We start from the raw sequence: 26,555 nt of genomic DNA on the forward strand, positions 1-26,555 counted from the left end.
TACCAATCTTTATTTCATGGCAGATGTTATTTTAATAGTATTGCTAACTCGTTAAATTTTGCGGTTTAATTTAATTGCACGAAAAGTAAATACAGGAAAACAAAGCTCTTTCTTTGTTTGATTAGTAGTGACGGGAAGAGGATATAAAATGAAAATATGACGGAAATTCAGAACTTTTCTAGAACCTTGTGTTTGCTCCCACCCAAAGACGAACAACGATATTACACCATCGTATTCTTCTGTTTCAGTAACAAAAGATTCTCCTTCATTTTAGTTTTGCAATGGAGAGAGTCTTTGAGAAATCACTGTGTCTTGGAACTGGAATACCTTTTGCGCTGCTGTCAATAGTCATTGCTGTTCCTAATGCAATTGTGTTGACCGCGTTGTACAGAAATCCTCTTCGCTGCTTCAGGAAAACGTTCTCGGTAGTTTTGGTGTTCATTCAGCGGTTGATCTGTATGTTGGAATCTTGGTTTGCTCCTCAGAAGCAATATGCGCATTTGGTGATAAACAAATCACACAAGAAGGCGACATTGCTAGAATATTGGGTTACATTGGAGTTAACAGTTCTATTCTGTTGGTGACGGCGATGTCAGTGGATCGCTTCGTGGCTGTTGTGTTTCCTCATTTCTATCTTCACAAAGTAAAACCAAGGAAACTTGCTTTATGCAACACAAGCATAGTGGTTTTTTCATCGATTTTTGCCTCAATCCAACTGACTGGAATTCCAATTGATGTTTACCTTCTAATAGATATACATTTGCATACGACATTTCCTCTTGTGACGACCATTTTAGCCTACATGGGGATATTCTTTTTTTTAAGAAAGCGCTCCCGAGTTGATTTCCAAAGGCAAACATCCATGCCCAGCAACCCAACACTTCTTGATAGTAGACGATTAAAAACTGCCCAAATGGAACGAAAAATTGCTACAACCTCATTTCTCATCGTACTTTTCCTAATCATCTCAATCATCCCATATTTTGTAGCAATTCTCCTGGAAGCAAACTGCGATGGTTGCCGTGGTGAAAAGTGGTTGTTGGCGCTCAGAGAGTCACTATCAGTATCTCTTTTTCTTAATTCGGTCGTCAATCCTTTCTTAACTGCATTTCGTATCAATGAATTGATGCATTCCGTAAAGATTGTCCTTGGTCTAAGAAAGCAGCATGGTTTAAGTAGTTCTGGTACTTTTCTGCCGCCAACCTCGGTAGGCAATGTTGTTACTTTGTGAACAATATATTAATCAAGGATTTACCGAAAAATGTCCGTCAGACTTCCATGTAAGTGTTCAGTAAGAATAATCATGAATAAAAGTGCTATATTTCGGGTTAAGTTTCCAGACGTTTCGGGATTGGCCCTCCATCAGAGGAAAACCATGTGCAACGCTTGTATACGCCAGGGATCTGAAATTCAAATTAAAAAAGTACAGTGCACGCGCGGGGCTTATATAAAGGAAACGGAAGTCGGAATTTAGGCCGCGCGGATGACTGTTGTCGAGTTTGAAAATCAGGCGCAAAACCAGCTGCTTCCGTTGGGAGGTCACGCCGCAGGGTAGCCCGCGTAGCTTGGCGTTTTTAAGCAATTTGAGCGCGCCAAGAAAGCGGTGAAGCCACGATAACGCGCGGCGAAGCCGCAAGGAGCCTGGGAGAGAGACAACTGAGAAACCCCCTGCACGGATGACCGGCATTTTTTGTCAGTCCAGTACGCTTGTGTAGTGGCCATGCCATTGGGTCAGAAGGCTAACCAATCAATTAAAACTTTCTCCCAAGGGACAGCTTCAAGGAACAACACTGATTACAACGCACATCTTGGCGTGTAAACAGAAAATAATCGAGAGAGCGTTGTCGAAAGCGTTTTCGCGCATGAATATTCTTCGCGAATATCGCGAAATCCAAAATTGTTAACTGCGAAACACGAGCAAGGAACAGCCGTAAACAATTTGCATTACGGGAGAGATGTGATGGTCGTTCTTGGCCAAAGCATGATTTTTACCGTGTTTCACTGTTTGCACTCACCAGACAGGAATTGTTGTTTACAAAAACCAGTATCGTTGTTATTTCGCTGTTAAAGAGCATCATCGACGACCAATTTCAGAAATATTATCGCTGAACTTCTCAGCAATAGAATTGTCGTCTGATGTTTTCTGCCCTTTTGTTGTTTGAGGACTTCGATCGCGGCTTGCTTCACTTTCTGCAGGCTCGAGTAGATGAAATTAAGAAGTTCAAAAGCGTTTCTTATTTTACGTTCTTAGGCATGGCGCACACGATCAAATGATGTGTCTGATCTTTCTATTTCTAGACCAATTTCAGATTTCCGACGAAGTGCCATTTTGAAATCCTTCACGCTTAGAGACCCTGAAAAGGTTTGAATGGAAATGTTTAAATTCTCCGAATTTGATCTTGAGCGGACAACAACAAAGTCTACAATTATCCTCTCGATTCCTCCCTTGACAGGCTTTGCCCTTTGCCGCCATCGAGCAAACACCGCATCGCCATAGCATCGGAAAGCATCAGGTAGTTTTGTTTTGATAGACTCTGCAGCATCGCAATGACTTTTCCCTGCCAAGTTAGCTGGAAGTTTCTTATTTAATACGGTTTATGCTCTGATCATCCGTGTTAATACGACTCACAAGACCTGTCATCGAGTTGTCAAAAATGTAATAGGAGGCGGCAACAAAAACTGCGGGTAATCCAGGCAGGCGGTTCCTCCCGGCTTCGCCGCTTTGTGCGCTCCCGCTCAAATTGCTTTAAAGAAATTGCTTAAACCACCAAGCTACGCAGGCTAGCCGCAGAGCAAAATTCCACGAACAAGGAAATCGTCAATAGAATGTGGAGGTGCGTTAAAATGCTCAGCGCGGGAAAACCAGGCAGGTTTTTCTCAATGTTCCGAATGTGACAAACGACAAATGTGAACGACAAACGGCCATTAAAAACTCTAACTGCATAAAATACGAAGCTAAGTGGACCACTCTCTGCATCTGCGATGCTTAAACGGTTAAGCTTTTTTTCCTTTTGTACTTTTTGCACAAATGTTACAATGCCTGTTCTAATATTCCCAATAATGAAAGGGGCCGTGATGCCATGTTTGTTATTTCTTTGAATTTCTGTATTTCATGTTGTAATTATTTTTTGTCCTTCTGTGTGCTGCAGCCCATAGCTAAAAGCTTTAGCGATGTAATGTAATTTTCGTTAGTTTTTAGTGCTAGTTGTTTGTGCGCGTTATGTTTAGTATTTATATTAGTGGTGCGCTTGTAAATTAGTTTTTTGGTTTGTGCTTTAACAAGGTGATAAATAAATTTTTGTATGCCGTGTATTATTAAGAATTTATTGAATTAGCATCAGTTTCGTAAGCAAGCAGGTTAAATATTGTAAGTAATGATAGAAATCAAATTGTCCTTTAGTTTGTAGTAGTTTGTATTGTAAGTAGTTTCAGCATCTAGTTTTTCACGTTGTTACTGTAAGATAGATGTGTGCTGGTATGTAGATTCGTTGCTATGCAGGTTACGTTATTATGCTAAGAAGCGAATATTTGAGGAGTTTGTCTGTTAGGAGTTGTCACTCGACGGTCTCATCGCTTTTGATCACTTAATTCTAGAAATTTTGTTTTTGTAAAGTTTCCGTGTTTTTGTTTAGTACATTTGTTGTATTTATAACCATCCTGGGGCCACTTATGTTTATTTTTTATCAATAAACGAGATGCAACCCCCCCCCCCCCCCCACCCCCACCTATGCGGCTGGTGTCTTCTTACTTCTACTAGGTTAGACATTATTTTGTTTTCGTTGCACTGCAGAGTGATTAGACAACAAAGTGTTTTCTTGTGTGTTAATAAATAAATAAAGAAGAAAAAACAAAAAAGTTAGACTAAAAGCCATGCAGAAGCTAATTAAAAAAAAAAAAAAAACTTTCTGGACAAATGCACGAATATTCTTTGTATCGAGGAAACGATTTCGAAATTGATTTAGAGAGGCAAACCACCATGCTTAGCAACTAACCATTTCACGATACGAGACTGATCAAGAGTTTCGTCGCGAATGGAGCGAAAATTTGAAAGAAATTCGTTTTCAAGACAATATCATTTACTTTGTGTGTAAACCTGCCACTGATTTGTCCGATATGGACTGATCGATGCACCCACCTAACTTAACCTCTGATCAGTCTCTCTTGTTTTCGCATCTTTTTGCGCAATCATTGTTGCAAAAGCCCTGTTGTAAGTGCCTTGTCTGCGAGAGCGCCTTGTTTCAGCCGCGGAGTATCTCGCGAGAGCTGCTAAGCCGCAGTTTATATTTCAGTGGGAATTCTCCTCGTGACCGCGCTGCCAAAACAGAGCACCCTCGAGCGAAATCCAGCCAATCGCGTTGGATGTTAGAAATTGTTAAGCAGTTATACAGATTTACTGTGCGCATTGAAGATTTTAACTTTATTGGTTACCTCAACGAACACAAGCAGTGAATTAAATAACAATTGCCTGCCTTAAAAAATGGAAGCCTTTCTTATCAGCGCTGATTTCTTAGGGGTGAGAACTCCGAGATAAAGGCGACCAAGGTGATCATCCTTACAGATATTCGGGTACCTTTTAGGAAAAACTTGTCAGAGAGCATGAAATTCGAAGGTATCGTCTGTAATGCCATCTAAAGTTTAGAACATTCTAGTAAACGGTAAATAATTGGTAAATAAATAAAATATTAAAGGATAAACTGACTGTGAACCACGCCCTCAAAAACGAATGTTTTTACTTGGAGTTAATTGCAAAAATTAGGATTTGTTGATCACAATTCTTTACGATTATCCTTGTCATTTTTTACTTCTCCCTGGGTTCTCTCCTTGTAGAGTGTCGGAAAGTTAACTAGTACAGTTCAACCCCTATTAAACGGCTAACTTCATGAAATGGATTAGTGGTCGCTTAAAGGGGGCAGTAGAAAAGCCCTTATCGACACTATGGTTACTGGCTGTTTAATAGGGGTGGCCGTTTAATAGGTGGCCGCTTAACAGGGGTTCGACTGTATTATTATCGCTGAGAAATTAAACTACGAATACCATCTTATAGCTTAATTAGCTACAAATACTGTGATAAAGGTACTGCAGCCACTCTGTTTTAGAGAACTCATGTAAGCCATATTGGACGTCCCGTTCAATAGCAAACATTAGATGACAAAAAAACACAATGAACATGAACTAAAAGACCATTTCCGAGTTACCTTCGAAACGAGTCCTGGTGCAAAATCTTTCACATGGAAATGAGTTTGATTTGCATGGAAATGAACTTGTAGGCGGAACACATTTCCATATGAATGGTTTCGCCCGAAGGCTCGTAGCTGCTCGTTTTGACACAGAGGCAAATTAAAAGGCAACTCGGAAGCGGCGTATTAGATGATTTCCTCCTCTTTCGGTGAAGAACAGGGTTGAAAACAAGGCAAGAACAAATCATTATATCATTGCTTGGGAACACCACCTAACATAGCGACTATGACATTATGTAACAAGACATTCCTCACAGTAATAAACGAAACAAGTTAATCCTGAGTGTTGACGTCACAACCACGAATAGCCGTTTTAATTTTTAGGAGGGTTTGTGAAGGATTTTACCTTGTAGCTGAGAATTAGTAGAAATTCACTTGCCAGTTGATGTGTATTTAACTGATTGTTGGGCTCTGAGGTCTGCAAAACTTACCGATCGAAATAGGTGCAAAAAAATAAATAAAAAAGAAAAAAAAATGGGTGAGGTCTGAAAAAAAGGAGCATATTTTGTTCTGAAGTGGGAGAGGTTTTCTGGTGGATACACACCCCCAGTCCCATCAAGAGTATCCATCCCCCCACTTCTAAACGGAACATGAGTAATAGCCAAATCCCTCTTTAAGATGCGCCTGCTGGGAATCATGGTAGTTGTATTCATCAGCTTGGACTGGATATCTGTTTTGATAAACACTGAACTACCATATCCCCTGCAGACGCTTCTCGTAGAAGGAATTGGCCATTGAGAATTTGTGTCATAAGACCGAACTTCAATGTCATACGTTTCCTCGCCTGAATTTAATCTGCATCTTACAAATAAGTTTTGATCTATCGCTGTTTCAGTTCAAATACACTATTACTGCATGACTGGACTTCAATTTTCGTCGCTGCGCCGTCACCACTTCGATTTGCCCGTGACGGATTTCTTGATAGGTTTCCATTGTTTACAGCTAAAGAAATTTGTTTCTGAAGCGATCCGTGATCTACAGTTAAAATAAAATAGTTAAGTCAGCTGTTAGCATCTTTAATTTAAGAGTGGTTTTCAGGTGAGTGTCGTGAAGAAACTGGTTTTGCATTGCAACGCTGCACAATTGGATTAAAAAAAACTCGCTCCACTTTTTCAAATTAAGAACGTAAATAACAGAAATGTTTTGAAACGCCACTGAGGTCACTGAGAAACGAAAACGTCTCTCAATATCTAGCCTTTGCATGTAATTATCTTTTTTACGTAGTTTTTTTTAAATGAAATACATGCGAAATAAATTTTCTTTTTCTTTTGTATTTCTTTCGTGTAGTTCGCTCTTCTTGTTTTTAACATGAGAGAATAATATTCACATCCTCTAGCAACCATGTAATTTTCTTTTTATTAGACAAACTGACTGTTTGCACCAACAACCGTGAAAAAGCGGAAAATGACGTCACTAATGTCCTCACAAGCAAGGATATGGAAAATACGCCACTTTGATCTGGAATGTACTTTGAATTTTGTGAGTGGTTTATTTTCCAGTAAAACACTCGTGTTTATATAATAAATCGTAATTATAGCTAAACTGAATAACGAAGACGTCTTCTCATTCCGTATATACTACTGTAGCTTTATTTCTTTTCAAAGCTCATTCTGATAAACTTCCTCCTAAGTAATCGATCCAAATTGAATGAGCTATTAGCAATAATCACCTTGCACCATTATGTTAGCCTATTATAAACAGGCGCTCGAGTAACAATAGGAAACGAGTTTGAGTTCACGCGCGTGTACTAGTCGAACGTTTTGGCTGCACGAGAGGTCCACAAAAATTATTGGTAGTTCCGTTATCAGCATGAAAATTTCCCACTGGCTTAAAGCGACCAAAGGAAACAATTCGAGAGTTCAATATGTCAGGCTAGTCGCGTAGGCAGCACAATGTGTAATCAAAAAACCGTTTTGTTCAAAACTCTTTTATACGGGCCAGTTGCGTGCAATTTCGGTTGATTAAATAAAATTTTAGCGCAAGGGTGTTGAGACGACAAAAATACTAACCGAGGATTTTACTTACAAAGAGAATTCAAAAGAATTATGCTGCTAAGGCAAATGTTGTTGTCGTTAAAAAAAGAAAACAAACATATAAACTACTTCGAGATGCCCCAATTACGTTGCTCTCAGCAGTAAACTTACTTTTCACCGTGACATTTCCTGAACCAGTGTTATTTGATGAAAAAGGAGCTTTCTGGAAAACTGTAAAAGCTTAATTAAAGACTTATTACAGAACAAGACAAAGTGTTATTACAATTTACGACAGTTCGGATTATCAGGAGACATTATAAGACAACATGTAACGTAATATTGCAATTTGCGATAGGTGCGTTAAAACAAAACAAAAAACTACAACTAACAAAATGTAGGAAAACTTTTGGCAGACAGTGCTTTTGGCCCATCCACTTCTAGGTGAAGATAAAGTCTGCATACTAACCAAGTGGCCCATCATGCTGGAGCTTATCCCTGTTTCTGTAACATGAAGCCACTATAAGAGAATTTCTACTCCCCCTGGATAAGAGGATAAGATGATAGTCCATCGCAGGGCTACCCCCAGCTTAATTTAGCCGGTGCCCATTTATACACCTGGGTGTAAAGAGGCAATGCGAGAGTAAAGGGTCTTGTCCATGAACACACCACAATGTCCCCGGCCTGCGCTCGGACCCGGACCGCTCGATACAGAGATGAGCGCACTAACCATGAGGCCATTGCGATTCCCTGGCCCATTACTAGGTAGACGGCCAATTAAACTGAGAGTGGTAAAGAGGGATGGGGTGGCTGGAGGGGGGGAGTCAAGATCACGTTTCACGGAAAATAAATTGGTCCTTTCATAATTCACGGGAAATGAGATCGGCATTTCACGTTTTACGAAAAAAAAAAAAATGGTATTTTTGCAAAACTCCCAAGGACTCAGTCTTGTTATTTAGATTTCTTTATCATCCGCCCACTTCTTGTTATGCGCGCAGCAACAAGAAATTCGAGCAAGTACACGAAGGGGGATGATTGTCCTGTCACGGCGTCGCAACATTGTTAATTACGGTCGAAAATAATAGAAGACACAACCAGAATCACAGTTCACGACGAATTAAATACTTCTTTCTCATTTCACGGAGAATTGTTTTGAAAAATTACGGTTCACGGCTTCTAATGAAATCACGATTCACAAGAAGAAAACATTTCACGGGAAACGAATTAGGCCATTCGTGAATCACGAAAATACCCTTTACCACCCTCTAGACAAACTTACAGTTTTCTGAATAACTTCTTTAATTAAGTTACTCAATCGATATTTCAATAACGCTATAAATCTTACAACAAATTCGTCTTTACTTTCTAGCGATATTACCAAGTTTTGTTCTTTGACGTTCTCTACAGTAGTAACCCTAGTCACTCTTTTCATCGGCCACTATTTAATCACATGAAGCTATTTTTATTTCATGACTGTGAACCGCGGACTCAATCTGGGAACACCGACTAAAGAAAAGCGGCGGGAACATGCATATGACCAGTTTAGTATGGTATTGTGTCACAGTAAAAGTAAAGCAATGCTGAATTTCATCTCAAGTCTCCTCGATACAGAATACGGAAGAAGAACTGACTCGTCCCCTGTTGCTTTTTGTGTCGTGGAGGGAGAGAGTCGAGAAACGTGCAATCCGAGTGATACTTCGTGGGAATACGGAGGGGATCGTTCAATAGAAACTTCAAATCAGTAGGTAACATTAGCGTTGTGGCCTGCGATTCTCTTAAGGTGGCCGAACACAGTTTTCAAGAGCCTATGCCTAATTCACCAATACTTTTAAGCTATTTATGCTTTGGCGCCCGTTTTTTGCAAGAGTCAAGGTTAACCACAGAAAAGTTTATTCTCGCATTTTGGTTAAGGTGTGTGCTGTTGCCATGGCAACGGGGCTGGTTAAAAACAAAGCTTAAAAAATGGTTTTGTTTATTTGAAAAAAATCCAGTCGTTAGATTTTTTTCATTTTTTGTCCACTACGAATTGACATTCAATCCCTTCTGTCAACACTGTTCTAATAAAGTTTTGACATAGGCGATTTTCGTTATTCGCCGTAAATCGTTTCCACCCCAAGTTCTGTATTATTAAAAATTCCCTATGTCAAAATTCAGATTTTTTGCGATAAATCATTCACGTGGTTTCTGTACTATTTTTTTGCCAAATTTCTTGAAATTCTAACGACTGGATCGTCAGAAATCCGCAAGTTTCTGCAAAAGCAATCGGTCTCAATTTTTCGAGCAACTGCGCATGCGCTGCATTTAACTGGGTTCTTTCGGTAACAAAGAGAAAGCTGAGAATTGCTGGGTTCTTTGCGTCGTTACCTTTTCTAACATATCTTTGTAATAAAAGACTAAAGCCATCAATACACTGCGTTCAATAATAGAAAAAAATAACACAGATAGTGCGGGTGTTGAGTAAAGAAAATGATCGCTCTATTGACGGCATGTTTGTTTTTGCAATCCTTGTGCGCGCGCTCAATTGCATCAGCAAGAGCGCGCGCGAAAACTGTGTTCGGCCACCTTAATCAATTTTCTATGCTGTTCCAGATGTTTAGCTCTCCCTATATTTTAACTTGTGAATCATCACTCCGAAGAAAAAAAAAATGTATACGAAATATGGTGCCTAGTAGACTGATGATTAACTACCTTCTATTTCTTTTTTTGTTTTGTTTTGTTTTGTTTTGTTTTTAAACTCAAGTAACTACTTCTGAACTGATCATATGCCTTCGTAAACCTCAAAAAACCATGTCGTGGATTAACTATATTCCACATTCCATATGAGAAAAACTGAAAATTATGATTTTTAGCTGTATAACATCTAATTTTACTAGAATTTACTCTAGTACAGGTATAATCAATGTAGGAAAACGAGTGATAAGCAATGTGTACCACGTTAAACTAGATAAAGATAGAGAAACTTTCGTTTTTTCAGTGCAGAGGTGGACAGAATTGAAGTATCGACGTTTCTGAATCACTTCTAATCGTCTTGCTTTTTTTGGTTAAAAATTTGAGGTTTACTCACTACGTACATGTAATAACTATATTTTTTGACTTAGTCAGTGCCACAATAGCGGAGATAACAGCCTGGTGTACCGTTGAAGTAATACACATAGAAAGAGCCGCAGTTTCTCACTTGAATGTTTCTGGACCAGTAACAACAGCTGGAACGCCAGCCTGAACCCCAGTGAAAGCAGACCTGCCTGGTGACTTTGCCATCAGCCACTGTAGGATGACCACCATTTAACCAGCCGGTTGCCTGAGCGTTACACCTGTATTTAGGTGGACACGAAGTAGGCATTCTAGTTCCCGCAGCTCCTTGGAAACGGAACCAGCCAGGACCAAGACCATTGTCACATGAGTAGCTGTAGTAGGTGTAGGTCACCTTCCTGTCAGCACTGGTCAAAGATTGATAGTTTTGACATTCTGAGAAATAAAGATTTTTGTCTGTTAACCGAGCTAAACTTAAATTTGGCGATTAGTTCACAATGACGTCAATTTGAAATTACATAATTACAAAGCAAGGTAAGGAGGTCATTGTAACGAGTAAGTTGGGAAACACATCGAAAGTACATTTAACCGTGGATCTCGTGTAAAAAACTATGTGGATTTGACAACTATATATAACAAACAAACAGAACAATTCAAACAATGCTATGAGCAAAATTTCGTGTGTTTTTTATGCACGCATTCTGTTCTTATTTAGTTTTTGTAATTTCTTAATGTTAATGTGTTGGTTGCTCTGTCAACAAAGATTGAGATCATACAGCACCTTGCCTTAAGGTCGGCGCACACGAGGGGACTAGTCCCTGCAACAAGTCCCCCGAAGAGTTTACACGAAGAGACTGGTCGCAGGGACTTGTCCCTCGTACAGTTCACACGAAGCGTAAGGCGCAGCAGAAGGTATATATCTATTAACATTTATAAAATGTCCAAGGAGTTAAACGCGCCCTCGTTTATCAGCCCGAGCTCATTCAAGCGCAATAAAACATGTGCCTGCGGTACGGGTAGTGTACTGCGTTAGTGTAGTGAATTCTGTTGCATGCGCGCTACTTCTCGAATTTGAGCACACCGAGGGCATATTTGTTTGTAACATTCCAGTGCAGCAGAAAGCGAAATGAGGTATTTGTTTTTGTCGCATTCCTGGTTATGAGTAAAGGGTATGCAATTTGAGCTCCGAAGCGTGGCTGCGTAATTAGGTACCCCCGAAGAAAAACCCGTATGCGATTTGGCTTGTCCATATACAGCAAACTACTCTGAACGACTAGAACTGATGAGACTAGCGACAGGTCTGACGCTGGTAGATACAAGCAAACCGGAAGCGAAATTTTCCGACTAGATTGAAAATTCTGGACTAACTTCTAGACGTTCCTTTCGTTGCGAAACTTTTCCCAGTCGGGCAAGCTAAAAGAGTCCTACCATTTCTGTTTAGACCAAAATTACGTATTATTATTATTATTTTTTTTTTTTTTCTTCTGGCTGTTTTTGTTTTTGTTTTTTTTTTGGAAATGGTAAACAACTTGATAGCGATCTCCTAACGAAAGCGCCACATTTCTGCCGAGTAAGTATTAGATCTGCGCGATTGCTCCGCTTCCCTTAAGATTGAAAACCGAACACACAAAAACGCCACGTGACTTAAAGAAGAATAGACCCTATAGGAAATTATTACTCTGGATATGTTACTTTGTGCGAATTCCCAGCAGTATCCTGCTTTTGGTTTCTAGTCTAGTCTTTTGTCCTTTCATCGAATTAAAAGGCACCTAGTCTTTGGCTAGAGAAGACCAAGAGCAGCAATAACAAACTGGACAAAGCAAGTTTGTTTAGAGAAATATCGGTGATAGGTAAAATGCCATTCATTGTTTCTTATTCACAGAACTCTTAAGTGAAGATCGAATGTTATTCTCCGCTTCAGCATTTTCTTTCCCAAGGAAGGGAAAATCAAGAACAATTGCAATAAACAGTGAAAAAGGAAGTGTCAATTCTGAATTTCTAGAACATGAATCGGTGTATTAAAGCCAAATTTGTATTCTGTTGTGTCATCTCCAATAGGTAGGAGTTTATGGTCACCTGTGCATGCTTTCATGGATAGGCCTAGAAAACTTGATTTTGTTTGTTTGTTTGATTTTTTATCTGCAAACTCTAAAAAACTTTCGAAAGTCAATCTTGGTGAATTCAGGCTATTTAAATAATTTTAAAATGTATCTCCTATTTCTTCACTTAATATATTTTGGTAATGGAAATCAAATTTGACAAACATCATTTTGTAACATGAAATAAAATGTATTGCGCTTCACTATATCGCAGAGTTACGGCATTCCAAGTATTGTACAGCAACACAATATGAATGCGACATATTTACCTGCCACGGGATGCCTGCACGTTTTTCCATCTCCAGTATAAGGATGGTTACACGAACAGCTGAAGGATCCAACAGTGTTTGTACATGAAGCTGAATTGTGGCAATCGTGCACACCGCTGACGCACTCATCGATATCTATAAGCGTTAAAAAAGGAAAGTTGGGGGCTCATGTTAGTAACTTTTTGTTTGTTTGTTTATTTTGTTTTGGTTTGTTTTGTTTTGTTTTGTTTTTTTCTATTTCCTCAAGTGAGGTATTACCCTTGGCATAGAAAATTGGAACAAATGACGTTATAGAAAGTGAGGAAGGTAATCCGACTATTGAGCGATTTCGTGGTGGCCACATATGAATAGCTGGTTTTCACATGACGTCACTAAAATTCGAACTACAAAACTATTGATCTTCCTGAGATTTTACTTTAATGGTGTATAAGAGCAGCTGAAAACTAATATTTATACAGATTTTCGCTCCGAATGGGTTCTTGGTTTTGTGATACACTACGCTTGAATTTCTAAGCTTTTGCGTGACGCGGCATTTACATGACGGCCTAGAGAGCTGTCATGATGGTTAAAAATGTGACTTATTTCGGGGAACTTGGCTATCTGAACAGTTCATGTCTTAGAGAAAGTATTTTTTTAATGTTTTAGAGTTCCTCGAGGGATAAATGCATGCTTTTGTAGCAAAACTCAGTGACAGATGTTTCTGTTGTTTCCGGCCGCCATGTTGGTGCCCATACGGATGGGCACCAGCATGGCGTCTCCATACAAATCTCTATAAATTTGGGGAAAAAATTTCTTCGCATATCTCGCATAAGAAAAATTGCCGTGACCAGAATTTTGGCGAGAGTCTTTGCATATTTACCTTCTTTCATTTCCCAGATTCTGGACTTTATCTATTGACCGGTTTTGATTTTGATTTTGATCTATTTTGAATTGCGTGACACTGAAAACCAGCAATTCCTAAACACATGCCAGTCGTTCAACTGGCGGATAACGCAATCCACCGGATAAATCACCTCACTTAATTAGCTGTACATGAATCTAATCACTAACTTTGTTTTGACAACACTTCATTCTCTGGATTGCAGTTGTCCTCTGGATAGCGTTATCCATCCTTTGAACACCTGCGATTTGTAGGATGACTTGATTTTACTGATGATTTGATGATTTGATGATTTGATGATTTTGACAATTTGAAAATGACTTGAGCATTTCACACGCGCGAGAAAATTTACTCCTTGGAAACACCAAAACGATCTTAATGTAAAAAGTACCTATATAATTATTCGTTACCACCGTGTTACAGTTAAACCTATAATGATGCATTGCACCTAGTGAGACTTTCAAAAGCCTGTCGCGAATCTTGTTTTAAGCATTTAAAACTCGTGGATATTCAAATGCGTTATTTCATAGGGTCGGAATCATCATCTTTCAACATCATGCTCTGTAATTGAACTTGTTAAAACCCTGCAACTTTTTCTTATAGCCTTTAGCTCTGTGATTTGTCTGGAAAACGAAGTAGACTTAACTATTTAACTGCCAATTTGTAACGTGGATAAGCTAACATTCTCGGGAGGTCGTTGGTGCTGAAAGTTAATTCTCTAATATCTATTAAACAATTAACTCACCAGTACAACTTTTGCCATCTCCAGAATATCCAGCTTTACATGAGCAATTGTAAGATCCTGGAGTGTTACTACAGACAGCATTGACATCACAGCTGTGAGAGTTGGTAGAACACTCGTCTATTTCTATTATAAGATACATAAGCGAATCATGTCAGTTTAAAAGTTCTTGTCATTTTATACATTACGACGACTCAGTCAAGCTGAGAACAGAAATATTTTTGAAATTTATGACGATACTGACGTACCACTGCAAGTTTTGCCATCCCCAGAATATCCAGCTTTACAGGCGCAAGTGTAAGATCCTGGAGTGTTACTACAGACAGCATTCACGTCACAGCTATGTGAGTTTGAAGAGCACTCGTCTACGTCTAAAACAAAGTTTAAGGAGGAAATTTCGCGCAAAAGTTAGGAAGTCGCCGGAGTAAACGTAACAATTGGACAAAAAAAGAAAACCAACCACGATTATGGAGAAACTGTCAACAGTTTCAATCATTTTCAAACAATTACACTTTTTTACGGTTCAATGCTAACACTCTATATCAATTGATGTTTCAATATTGGTGTCACAAAGATGCCTTATCGTCGATGGACAGATTTTGCTCATTCTCATAGCATAATGGATTACCATAACAATACAACCGATTTGGACCACCCATGGTTTTTCTATAATTCCTCAGTGACTCCCATTTTTTTTTTTTTTTATCTTCCGATTGTGATAAGCACGCTTTGAAATTACGTGGATCATTATGTAGGGCAGGTCAAGAGCCATGTCAAATTTTTGACAATTAACCATGGCCCTGGATTCCTTCCATACCATTTTTTCAAACTTTGCAAAATGAGCCTATTGCACTTCCACGATAACAAAAATTGAGTTCACCAAGTTAATTCTGGAGTTATGGGCCCTTAAAGCTAAAATAAAGGGTGTTTGAAAAGGTTGTTTTCTTTGCTATCATGGTAACCTGTTAACAGTTATATAAAAGGAAGACAAAGCACCTTAAACAATGATTGAACATTTTTAGATTTATTTACACAGGTAGCTAACCAATGCTGCTGTGTACTAAATCATCTAAAGTAGTGTGAAAATGTAGAAATCTCGAGGTTGAGTTGCTCTAAGCGGTAATCAAAAAACATCAATTTGTTTTCTTCGTTAATTTCCAAGTGCGTTTAATTTGTTTGTTCCCTGGCGTGTTGGTTTCTTTGACTCACCATTGCAGTTTTGTCCGTTTCCAGTATATCCAACTTTACACGTACAGGAATACGAGCCCACAGTATTCGCACAATCCGCATTGACGTGGCAGTTATGAGTATGAGTATTACACTCATCCAGGTCTGCAACAATTTAACACAACATTGAACAACCTGCATGTAGTGTATTAAGCCTAAATCTGTAACATCTCCTGGTCTTTAGGCGCATATCTTTTTTTTTTTTTTTTGAAATTATTCTTTGCGGCTGCTACTCTCTTTCTCAAAAGCGCTGTTAACAGTACGTTTTCTCCGCAAAACTAAATCCATACACGTATCTTGGTCACTCAATCCACCGGTCAATCAGTTAATAATCACGATCGATCAACGGCATCTGTAAAACAAGTAATGTTAAAGCACTTATTGCATGGCACGTCCTTCCAAGTGTATCCATGCCTCGCTCCTAGGGTGTGCACACAGTCTTGTCCGCCCTAAATGCGCGTTTTTTGTTTTCTTTTATTCTTTTTTGTTTTTTTTTTTTTAATGGAAATTGTTATTGTTCGGAACTATTACTCTCTACCTCAAAAGTGCTGTTAACAATAAGCTTTCCCAGCAAAAACTTACTTAATAAACATACCTTAATCAATCGGCCTACCAATAAGTCAGTTAATAAATGGCGATCGATTATGCGAACAATAGATTTCTCACCTGTAAAGCAAGTAAAGTTGAAGCAGTTATTGCAGGGTACGTCATTCCAAGTGTATCCATGCCTCGTTCCTAGAGTGTGCACACAATCTTCGTTGTTCCAGTCGTTTGGTTGCTTTGGAGCCCAGAACCTAAAGCTGCTAATTTCTTTGTTTGTCCAAACAAAAGAGCCTTCAACACTGCGGTCATTCAGCCCTATCCAGGACTTATCGCCGTCATGACGGTGCTGAATAAACACATTCTCCTCCTGGTTGTGTACAGTTACCAGATCAGAGTCCATCGCAGAACAGTTTGACTCAGCGGTCAGCCACGAAGCGCATGCGGGACTCGTGAAGTAGCAATAACCACCAAAGTAGGTCCACCCTGGCTGACAAATGTCTGTAGATAGCAAGAAATACACCATAAGTGAGAGAGGCCAATTAAGTGATTGCCCTGTAGTTGTGTTTTCAGAGATACTTATCTGTTTGTATTACACGGCCAGGCTTCCATTTTAACATGTTTTGCCCCCCTCACCCAAAATTTGGTTGCATTTTTCTTTTTTAAGATAAATATCTGACCTTGAAACAACGTGAGATCAAAACTCATACATCGCTGCTAAAGGAAAAACTAAAACCATCAAGACATTTGTGTTTCCCTACCTGACAGAACAGCGTATGAGATGGACAGAGGATCGTACTTTTTCGCGTACAATTCCTTTAAACAAACTCGGACACCGGTCCTGTTGATGTACTACAAGAAAGAGTAAAACAAGATCAGTAGTGTCCAAGAATGAAATTAAAATGGGCATTACTTCACAATGCTTACTAGCATATTTCTAGTATATAATTTATTAAACCACGGCAAAAAATTCCAAAACTCATAACTCGATCAAATAAAGCTTTGACATGTCAGACAAGTGCCTTAAGTATGAAGGGTGCAACACACAGTGCAGTTTTTCTTTTAACCCCCCCCCCCCTCCCCACCACCTTCCCACCAACTACAGACTCTTATTCTTACATGCATAAGTTATTCACCTTAAGGTGTATGCAACCCTTAAGAGTATTTGTCTAAACCATTTGGTCTTAAAAAGACCGGAATGCATTTTGACCATTTTGGTGCGCAATAGGGTATGTGATGTCGTGTAGTCTTGAGCTTTATATGCTATTTAGGTGGAACTAATTAATTTCCTCATTTACGTAGGAATTTTTTCACGTTGTTTCCAAGAAGAGCCAGTGGGTGCCAATAACATAATCCGTAAAATTTGGTGGAACTTTTAATTATTAAGTTGCATGCGCACTCTAATTTTGCTATAAACCTATTTCCATAAACAGCGGAGTGTAAATATAAGGCCTTCATCCTACCTCTACCCAAGCGGTTATTCCATTGTGTACTGGTTGTTGATTTCCACCGCTAGTTGAATGGTTCGCGGAAACAAATACGTTCGGGGTGCTGTTATACTTCCTAGCAAAGCGAATATCCTACAGAAACATTAAATATTCTCATTACATTTGTCATTGCATCCAATAACAAACCTTTGGAGTTAGTTGCCAATGCAGGTTCACTGGTACATAGTTTCAGGCAAACTCTTAGATTTACTTTGAACAATTTAATCAGCAAAATGCAGATGTTCCTTGTTAAAAAGACTCTGATACTGACCTTGCAGAAAGCATTGTTGTAATCTGCAGGAGGATTCTGAGCGTTAGCAAAATAGACTGAACTATGCTCTTTGAAAAGAGGCTTGGGGAGAGAGGAAAACGCCAACCATTTCTATGAAAGAGAAAAGAAAAAGTTTACAGTTATGAGCAAATCCAAAAAAAAAAAAAAAAAATGGGTGAATAACTGCATTGCTGTAACCGTATTTAACTAAAATATACATTTTGATTGCACAGCGTACTATAAAGTAAACTCTACCAGAGATTGCAACTCAGCCAGCCCGAATTTTCTCTAAATATATAAAGGCATATTCTTGTGGCCCAGTTCTATACAGGTCCCGTTTGGTGGAAGCTGTGACACTTACAACATGAACATCTTCGTGCGATCCTGCGTAGTTCTGCAGCTCTCTCAAACAAACTTTGAATGAAGATTGCGTGACGTCTTCAATCCACACGCTAGCAGCGTCACGCTTAAGTCCGGCATGATGATGCGCAGCAGTTACAAATACTGAGGGTATCACTGAAAACTTCCCCTGCATGGAAAACAAACAAAAGGAATTAATAAAGCAAACAAACAAAAATCAGGACATTCTTTGTTTCGTTTAAAAAAAGTTTGAAATAACAACAGAATAAGTGGTTCAGCAACCTAATATCTAGAAAAAAGGAGAAACCAAGATTCCTAGCCAGTAATAAAGACTTTCTGCAGCCTAGAATGAATTAATGAAATGTATTCACTGGTCCAGTGACATCGTAGGCTAAAGTGAAGTTAGGGCAATGTCAGTTAAAATAGAAAAGACTAACCGATGGAAAATTGATAGCTTTACAAGTCGTTCCAGTCCACCATTGTGATATTCGTACTTCCCCGGCAACACCACCCACCGGAGCCCCTTGGTACGCCATCCAATCAACTGTCACGTTAGCCTGTGATTTCCGCTCATTGTAGCCTGCCGCCATCACACACGTGGTGAATCGATCATAACTGACATTTTCAATCCACGACACAGCGGCATCATGTACATATGACTTGTCACTGGTGTCAATATGATTGACAGTGATCTGAACTTCAAGTGGTTTGTCTGGATAGAACACATAAGGTTTAAGGCGGATAACTTCACAATGCGAATATCCCAGTGAAGGAATATGTGGCATGTGACTGCGACCTCGCTGGAAAGGGAATCCTTAAAAACATAATAAGAAAAATCATTAGTCAGAAGAAATGGTTGAATTTACTAGTTGTACACAAGTCAATGGCGTCCTCATCATTATCATTTTGATCATCGATGTCGTCAAAAGGTTCATTTTAAAACAAATAAAAGTATTAAATTCTGACCTTCACAACTACCAGGGTGTTGAACGGAAAAGTTCAATTGCAGAAGACACATTTCCTGTCGAAAAAAACACTCATTGTCGTATGTTGTGCCATTTGATGAACAGACGGGTTCTTGGTACGATGGACAACTGTCCTCAGCAACGCAGCGAGCATCAAGAGGTCCAAACGCTTTACACAGACAGTGATAATGGCATGTCACATTAATACAGGGATCCAAGTCTGGCAAAAAAAAAAAAAAAAACGCTGACGTTTCTAGGCTGTTTCAAGTTATATGTGCAAATAAATTATACTTAAAAGAGAAATAGTATTAACTGTTTTTTTTTTCAACCTTTTATTACAAAGTTTGCGTGCAATTTTTCTTCGCTTGTTAAAGACGTTATTAACTTTCATTCTCAAACCTTAGTTTGGCATTCTTAACTGTATGCAGATGGAATGTTGCTGACTGCCTACCTCCAGTGATCATGTAGTCCACAGTGATAACATCTTTGTTGTTGGCGTCACTGTTGTAATTCTTCACACACATCTGTGCCTCAGTTGTAGATGTATGCTGAATAATAAAGGTAAAATTATAGCGAGCGTTTCTACCCTTTGTTAGTCCACTCAGATTCAAAGATTCTCGAATATTACAAAAGGAGGTTCGAAAGAATTTTATCATATGATTTGCGCTTTGATTGATTAATACTAGGGCCAGTAATGACTACGGACTGATTTAATGCTTCCCAAAAAAAAGCAAAAAAAATATAATAACAATAATAGCAATAATAATAATAAAATAAAATAATAATAATAATAATAATAATAATGATAATAATAATAAAAATCTTAATTACAAACCATAGAAAATAAACGGTGTTTAGTCCTCTCCATCGCAGAAAGTGTGCCCAATTATCTTGCAACGTATTGCTTACCTCAACCCAAGCAGTAACGGCATTACAATGTGACCCAGACAGATGAGAATTATTATTGTTGTCACTGCGCTTTGGCGTCACCAACACAACTGGAGGAGCATAAAATGGCTCTGTGAAGTTTATTGTCTGCAGTTTTAAAGGAAATAGTACTATAAATATTGTTCAGTTCTACAACCAAGGGAGTCTTTTATAGTGGAAACAAAATACAAATTGGACATGTCTGATAAGTGAAGGACTTTCTACCACTGTCGATTTTAAGTCAATCTATCAGAGAAACCTCTCTATAAACTACTTGATAAACTAAAGAGGAGAACGTTGCAGAGGAAGACAAGGCTTTGGAAACTATTTGCTCGCCACATTGTTGCAATAATAGATGATTCTGTTTGGTTCAAACATCAGCACAACGTTGACTTGAAAAAGGGAAAATGAAAATGAATTGTCGCAACTGACCACTTTCCATGAAAGCTTACTGTTGTTTTGTTGTTGCTCTTCCCATCCCCTATAAGAGCATCGGTAACATTATTTAGTTAATCCTTACTTGACAGAAAGCGTAGTTATCTTGATGAGATGGTGAGTTTGTATTGGTAAACACGAGGCTGTCAGTTATGGTAAAATTGTCAACTCTGAGATTCGTGAATGCCATCCAATTCTACAATAGAATTTGGAATCAAGTAATGAGAAATAATTCAGTAATTGCTAAATAACAAAATAAATCAGTGAAAAGTTCTTCAAAGTTTAGAAGTGTTAGGCCAATGGGGCCAACAAAGAAATTATGAACACAGGGAATTTCAGTATAAGTGCATACAAATATTTTTTTGTGTTTTGTTTCCTTTTGGCTTTTTTAAAATTTTTAAAATGTAAATTTCTAATATATTTGGTGAAAAAATAAACAACAAACAAACAAACAAACAAACAGAGACACAACGAAATAAGCAACATCTTAAACAGCATGAAAATTGAAAATTAACCGGGATTTTTTGGTTTTGACGACAACTACATATCGTTTTCCTTTTTGCCTAGATTTGTTATTTGGGAGAGAAAAGGTGATCTTGTTGATTGACGGATATTAAGAATTATCCAGTAAAAGAGAATTAATATCTAGCTCACTCACTATTTTGATGTTTTTATGAGGTCCATCGAAAATCTTAGCTCCTCGGAGGCAAATTTTAAAATTGTCTATACTCAACTCCTCCACCCACACAGCCATGGCATCCTGGGGTCTCTTGGGAATTTAGTGACCAGCTGTTACAAATATGTTTGGAGGAGTAGAGAAACGCTGGAATAAATAAAAAAAAAAATAGATAAAAATAAACGAGAAAAAGAAAAGGTAGAAGAGGACTTCATTGGATGGAAGCATTTACAGTAGTTAACTGACCAAATATTACAGATAATTAGAAAGAATTTGATTAACGAGCGATTGAATAAAAAGTAAAAGCAAAACAAACTCAACAAGCACGATGGGTAAAGGAGTAATGAGGCAAAGACAAAAATCGAGGAAGTCCGAAAAAAGTGAAACCAGGGAGCGAGGGATCAATGGAAGGGAGCCAGGGAGACACCAAGGCAACGATGCAACGAGGTAACGAGGCAACGAATCAACGAGGAAACGAGGCAACGAGGAAACGAAGCAACCAGGCAACGAGTTAACCAGGCAACAACGAAAAGAGAGAGAGACGGAGAGAGGGAACGAGGGAACGAGAGAACAAGAGAACCAGAGAACAGGGGAACGAGGAAACGAGAGAACGAGGGAACGAAAGAACCAGCCAACGAGGCAACGAGGCAACGAGGCAACGAGGCAACGAGGCAACGAGGCAACGAGGCAACGAGGCAACGAGGCAACGAGGCAACGAGGCAACGAGGCAACGAGGCAACGAGGCAACGAGGCAACGAGGCAACGAGGCAACGAGGCAACGAGGCAACGAGGCAGCGAGGCAGCGAGGCAGCGAGGCAGCGAGGCAGCGAGGCAGCGAGGCAGCGAGGCAGCGAGGCAGCGAGGCAGCGAGGCAGCGAGGCAGCGAGGCAGCGAGGCAGCGAGGCAGCGAGGCAGCGAGGCAGCGAGGCAGCGAGGCAGCGAGGCAGCGAGGCAGCGAGGCAGCGAGGCAGCGAGGCAGCGAGGCAGCGAGGCAGCGAGGCAGCGAGGCAGCGAGGCAGCGAGGCAGCGAGGCAGCGAGGCAGCGAGGCAGCGAGGCAGCGAGGCAGCGAGGCAGCGAGGCAGCGAGGCAGCGAGGCAGCGAGGCAGCGAGGCAGCGAGGCAGCGAGGCAACGAGGCAACGAGGAAGTGAATAGGCGAGGAAATAAAGAAGCTACGAAAATATATGCTTTTGTAAACTGCAACCTTTCTCTTCGCTGATTCTGCTTAACTTAACTTTTCCTTTGTTGAGAAATAATAATTAGCTGAAATCAAAGGGAAAATGCAATGCTTACCTGCTGAAAATCGATCCTCTTGCATTTCGTCCCCGTTGTCCAAGAATTTAAAGATGTAGTACCAATCTGAGATCCTCGCAGCGAAGCCTGGAAGGATAACCAGTTTAATTCCACCGTCCTGTTGGAACCATTTCCGAATTCAAGGACACAAGCTGTGAATTCACTTGCTGTAACAGTTTCAACCCAGACTGCAGCGCCGTTCCGAGGCGTTTGGCTCTTTACGGTATGGCCAACTGAGGCGAGAACCGATACTTGCTGTCCGCCGTAAAAGGGGCTTGGGAAGTATATCACCTTGCAAGCAAATAATCCTGGTGTGCTGGTAGTTATGTTATCTTTTCCAGCTTTGAAACCGAGTGCTGTGAAGGAATAACGAACGATTTGTTTTTGTCTTTGATAAATTACGATGGAAACTCTTAATCGGTGCGCCCCACCCTCAATTCCCTTCCACTTGAAATTTCTTCGATAAAGCATAAAATAATCTTCAACTGGCGATTAATATAAGGTACACGATCGCGGAACTTTAAGAGAAAAACTATCATACCTTCGGTGGCTGGAGCAAGTGCACAAATGAACAAGAAAACTGGAACGAAGTAGATCGGGTGTTTGCGCACAGACGACATCTTACTCCGAATGAAAGGGAACTGTACTCTAATGTGCATTAAAATGACTACAAGAGCTATCTGTGCATAAGTGCTGACTGTCAAGTCGAATTATGAGATTATCATAATGACAATGATGGCAAATAGCCCGTTTTTCTGTGTTATTTTGGAGATGCTTGCTATTTGGTGGGGAGGTGGGTAGAGGTGCTTGGTCCGTAGATTAATGGCCATAATTATTGCATGTTTTGGAATTAAGATGTAGGATTGACCTGATTTCTCCATCGCAATTGGGAATTTGTGCAGGTCGTTGTCAAAACAGCAAAAGAGAAATTTCGCATTTGCAAATTCTTTTCAACTTCAGATCTGTCTTGTCCTGCCAAAAGTTATTTTCAGACCACACCCTATATCCCTTTTACCCGTTCGCGCCTACCCCCTTTTCACCAAAGATTAAAATCAAAATTCATAAAAAAAGTCTCCAGCCATAAGCATCTCACATTTTAATATAACAAATCGGTCTCTCGTCTTTGAGTTTCTAATTTTCGATTATAAATGAACTTTTTGTCTTGCTTGCATATTTCGTGTTTGCCTGGCATGCTAGTGCCTGTGGCCTAATACACATTGAATGGGTCAGCAAATCGTTTAAGAAAATGTTATGTTATGTTATATTTGGACTATCGTTGCCGCAGGTCTTCCGTTTTTAAAATTCAGACAATGCCCTCACATGTTGAAATAAAGTTAGACTGTCTGCAGTTTTTTGTTTGGTTTTGCCTTATTTTTGCAAAATATTTTATTTGATCTATCTTAACTTCATTATTTTGTAATTCATGTTCTCTCTCAGTCTAGTTTCATTCAAAGCTAATGGTAACATGTTTCGTCTGTTTTATGTTAACATGCTTTTTTTATATGAGAAATGGCTTATAAGTAGTAAAAAGTAAAGCAAAAAAGACCATTTAAACAAGAATGCTGTATTATCTCACATAACATAACAGTTAAATCAATCATCTTAATTTGTTGGACTTGGTTGTAACTCCAGTGCTCCAACATCGATAGCGATAGAAATGAGCTCCGGTGTCGATTTGTCTAATGGATATTGAGTTAGTGTACTGAATGTTAAAATAATAGCGCCGTGGTTAAGCACATCAGGCAAGCTGTAGAGATAGCCCGTTTGATTTAATTGTTTTTACAACAATCGACGACGACCTAATGAGTTTTTCTTTATATTTAAGCCTTGAAAGATGTGGAAAAAGTTGTGAAAAACTGCGATAGAAGTGATATTTCACAAGCAAATTACTTTCGTCTGTTCTAACTCCCATGCACCACTCGATTCTATTGTTTATAAACCAATCAGATACTAGTAGATAACTCGTATTGTGTCCTAAATAAATCCCTAGACCCAATGATGACATCGATGCTCTAAATTTTGACAGCTCGGTTTTAAACCCGGTGACATATTTCGTGTGATTTTGACAATTAAAGCGCCTGCATGTGATTTCTAAACTACATGCGATTCAGGAAGAAAGCGGAAGTCACGCCATGCCTTGCACATGCTCCGAATCGTGAAGCTACCTTTTAAGATTTCCTCTTTATGCTCACGTTCATTAATGCTTGACAGCTCGTCAATAAATAAGTTAACATCACAAGCATAGCAGTTGTTATTGGGGATATCGCCTGCATGTCGGTTTTATGGATTTGTAACTTTATCGAAGAAACCACGACTTCTTTCAAAGCTTTTAACCTTTACCCACATCCGTATGACAGCTTTTCTGCAGATTTCACAATCGCGTAGGAAAATACAAATATTGGTTAATCTCGGCTTTCTGAGAAAAAGGCAAAAGATTTTATTCCTTCTAAAACTAACATCAATTTACTATTGCCCCTTAGCAATAAAAAAAGATGAAAAAAAGATCGAGTACAAGCGCATGTTAGGAAAAGGATCACCCGTTCACTGTTCTACAATTTATGAACTTTAATGCATTTTTTAGAGATTGCCGATTGATTTGTAGAGATTGCCTACTATTTGGTATGAAGCCCGTTGATCTATAACAATTTTTTGAATTAAAATCGTATTCTGGATCCTGAAGAAGTCCAGTTTATGCCGTTTATGAATGAAGAAAATTATCAATGAGACATCTATAGAAGAATGAGAATTTGCGAAACTCTAGCTAGTAAAGTATTTAAAAGCGGATCACGGCGCAAGAAAACCGCCCTTATTTAAGACGGATTAAGCCTTTTAGTGAGTTTAGAAAAGTCAGTTCTTCTCCCGGGTGGGAGGGGGGGGGAGGGGTACTTCCTTATATGGGCTATATAGGTATGTGCGGCCCCAAAGGGTAGGGTTTTTCAGCCGTTTTGGTCATAACTAGGATATCGATTTTGGTCATTTTGGTTATAAATAGGGTATGGTTTTTGCACTCTGGTCTTGAATTGGGTATGTTTCTTAGAAGCAGCTACTTTTTCATCATTATCAATAAGACCGTCAACAAAAGCCCTTCATAACTTATGTTTAGGCCAACTGTGTCAGCCGCAGCTTTCATAAATAGGCTATCGAATTTTTGGTCAGGTCATAAATAGGGTAGCAAAAAACTCAGATTTTGGTCATAAATTGGGTAAGGGTTTTGGGAAGTGGGCCGCACACCCCCACCCAACTTTTCTAGAAGTACCCCCCGGGGTTCTGCTCAATGATGGCATAAATTTTAATTTAAATTCTGAGAATTTGGTGCTGTGTCAAAACAATATCACTAAGTTGATGATCTTCTCTATTTCCATCACATTCCTGCTGGTTAATGTGTTGGAACTGTAAAGAGAAATATAAGTTTGATCACTTCTGGTAAAAGTGCTAGACAACGATCCGTGACATGCGAAATGTCTCCATACTGTTCGATGTTAGTTTTACACTATATATATGGAATTACAAAATTAAAGTAGATACGTACTCGCTATGCAACATGTCCTAAGTAAGCAAGGAAAATGCGCTCTGAGGATAGGGAAGCTTTTTTATTTCAGGTGTTTAGAGTGGCCTCCACGTCACATAACGTGTCTGGAATGTGTCAACAAATCATTTAGAGAGAGTAGCCTCTGAGAAGGATCTATAGGACTGTATTGTTCGTTATGTATTTCTTTATCCTGGTTTGCCGACTTTGCTATTTTATCTTTCCTAATTTGAATCTCATTCCATCTTCTATATGGACGAAGACTTTGCATGTTTGGCACAATAAAAATAAAACTCCTGTTTACATAGCGATAGACTGTTTTGTGTTTGCTAGGTTCAAGCGGGTTTAAACTAGAAAGACCTTTTAAATTAAATTACTACGTTAAAACAAACAGCTAAAAAAACTAAAAAAAAAGAAGTGGGGTCTTGTTCGTGAAATCATCTGCACTATTAATTGGGGTTTACAAATATGCTGCTCCATCGTTCCTCTTTTGCTTCGCATTCGTGAATTCGCGTCACACGCCAGGAAAATAAAAGGAGTGACTGCAGTTTATTGATACTGCTTAAAGGAATGTTAAATATTTACTTCCCTTTGCTTGGTTTAGGTGATTTTAAAGTTAAAG

At 39.2% G+C, this 26,555-nt stretch overlaps 1 protein-coding gene and 1 pseudogene across 9 annotated transcripts in view; one reads left to right on the forward strand and one right to left on the reverse strand.

The window, feature by feature from the left end:
• Positions 1 to 26,555, reverse strand: part of LOC149104702 (uncharacterized) — a 158,788-nt gene that overhangs the window by 130,151 nt on the left and 2,082 nt on the right. For 4 of the 9 annotated variants that reach the window (XM_089270798.1, XM_089270799.1, XM_089270797.1 and 1 more), the window contains 17 exons: positions 22,408 to 22,763; positions 21,098 to 21,262; positions 20,525 to 20,635; positions 19,987 to 20,112; positions 19,529 to 19,625; positions 19,079 to 19,297; positions 18,550 to 18,926; positions 18,114 to 18,281; positions 17,753 to 17,863; positions 17,458 to 17,574; positions 16,756 to 16,846; positions 16,121 to 16,495; positions 15,437 to 15,559; positions 14,476 to 14,598; positions 14,231 to 14,353; positions 12,606 to 12,740; positions 8,483 to 10,672 (listed from right to left, as the gene is read on the reverse strand). In XM_089270798.1, the coding sequence (XP_089126924.1) occupies positions 10,302 to 10,672; positions 12,606 to 12,740; positions 14,231 to 14,353; positions 14,476 to 14,598; positions 15,437 to 15,559; positions 16,121 to 16,495; positions 16,756 to 16,846; positions 17,458 to 17,574; positions 17,753 to 17,863; positions 18,114 to 18,281; positions 18,550 to 18,926; positions 19,079 to 19,297; positions 19,529 to 19,625; positions 19,987 to 20,112; positions 20,525 to 20,635; positions 21,098 to 21,193 (2,763 nt within the window). In that variant the 5' untranslated portion in view covers positions 21,194 to 21,262; positions 22,408 to 22,763 and the 3' untranslated portion in view covers positions 8,483 to 10,301. Of the gene's footprint in view, positions 1 to 8,482; positions 10,673 to 12,605; positions 12,741 to 14,230; positions 14,354 to 14,475; positions 14,599 to 15,436; positions 15,560 to 16,120; positions 16,496 to 16,755; positions 16,847 to 17,457; positions 17,575 to 17,752; positions 17,864 to 18,113; positions 18,282 to 18,549; positions 18,927 to 19,078; positions 19,298 to 19,528; positions 19,626 to 19,986; positions 20,113 to 20,524; positions 20,636 to 21,097; positions 21,263 to 22,407; positions 22,764 to 22,948; positions 23,500 to 26,555 lie in introns of those variants that run through there. The other 5 variants (XM_089270795.1, XR_016201194.1, XM_089270793.1 and 2 more) reach the window with 5 other exon arrangements.
• On the forward strand, positions 41 to 1,327 carry LOC149104720 (uncharacterized; annotated as a pseudogene).

The sequence above is a fragment of the Orbicella faveolata genome, unplaced genomic scaffold, assembly GCF_042242905.1.
Source record: "Orbicella faveolata isolate gen_17 unplaced genomic scaffold, um_ofav_v1 contig_34, whole genome shotgun sequence".
Classification (NCBI taxonomy): domain Eukaryota; kingdom Metazoa; phylum Cnidaria; class Anthozoa; order Scleractinia; family Merulinidae; genus Orbicella; species Orbicella faveolata.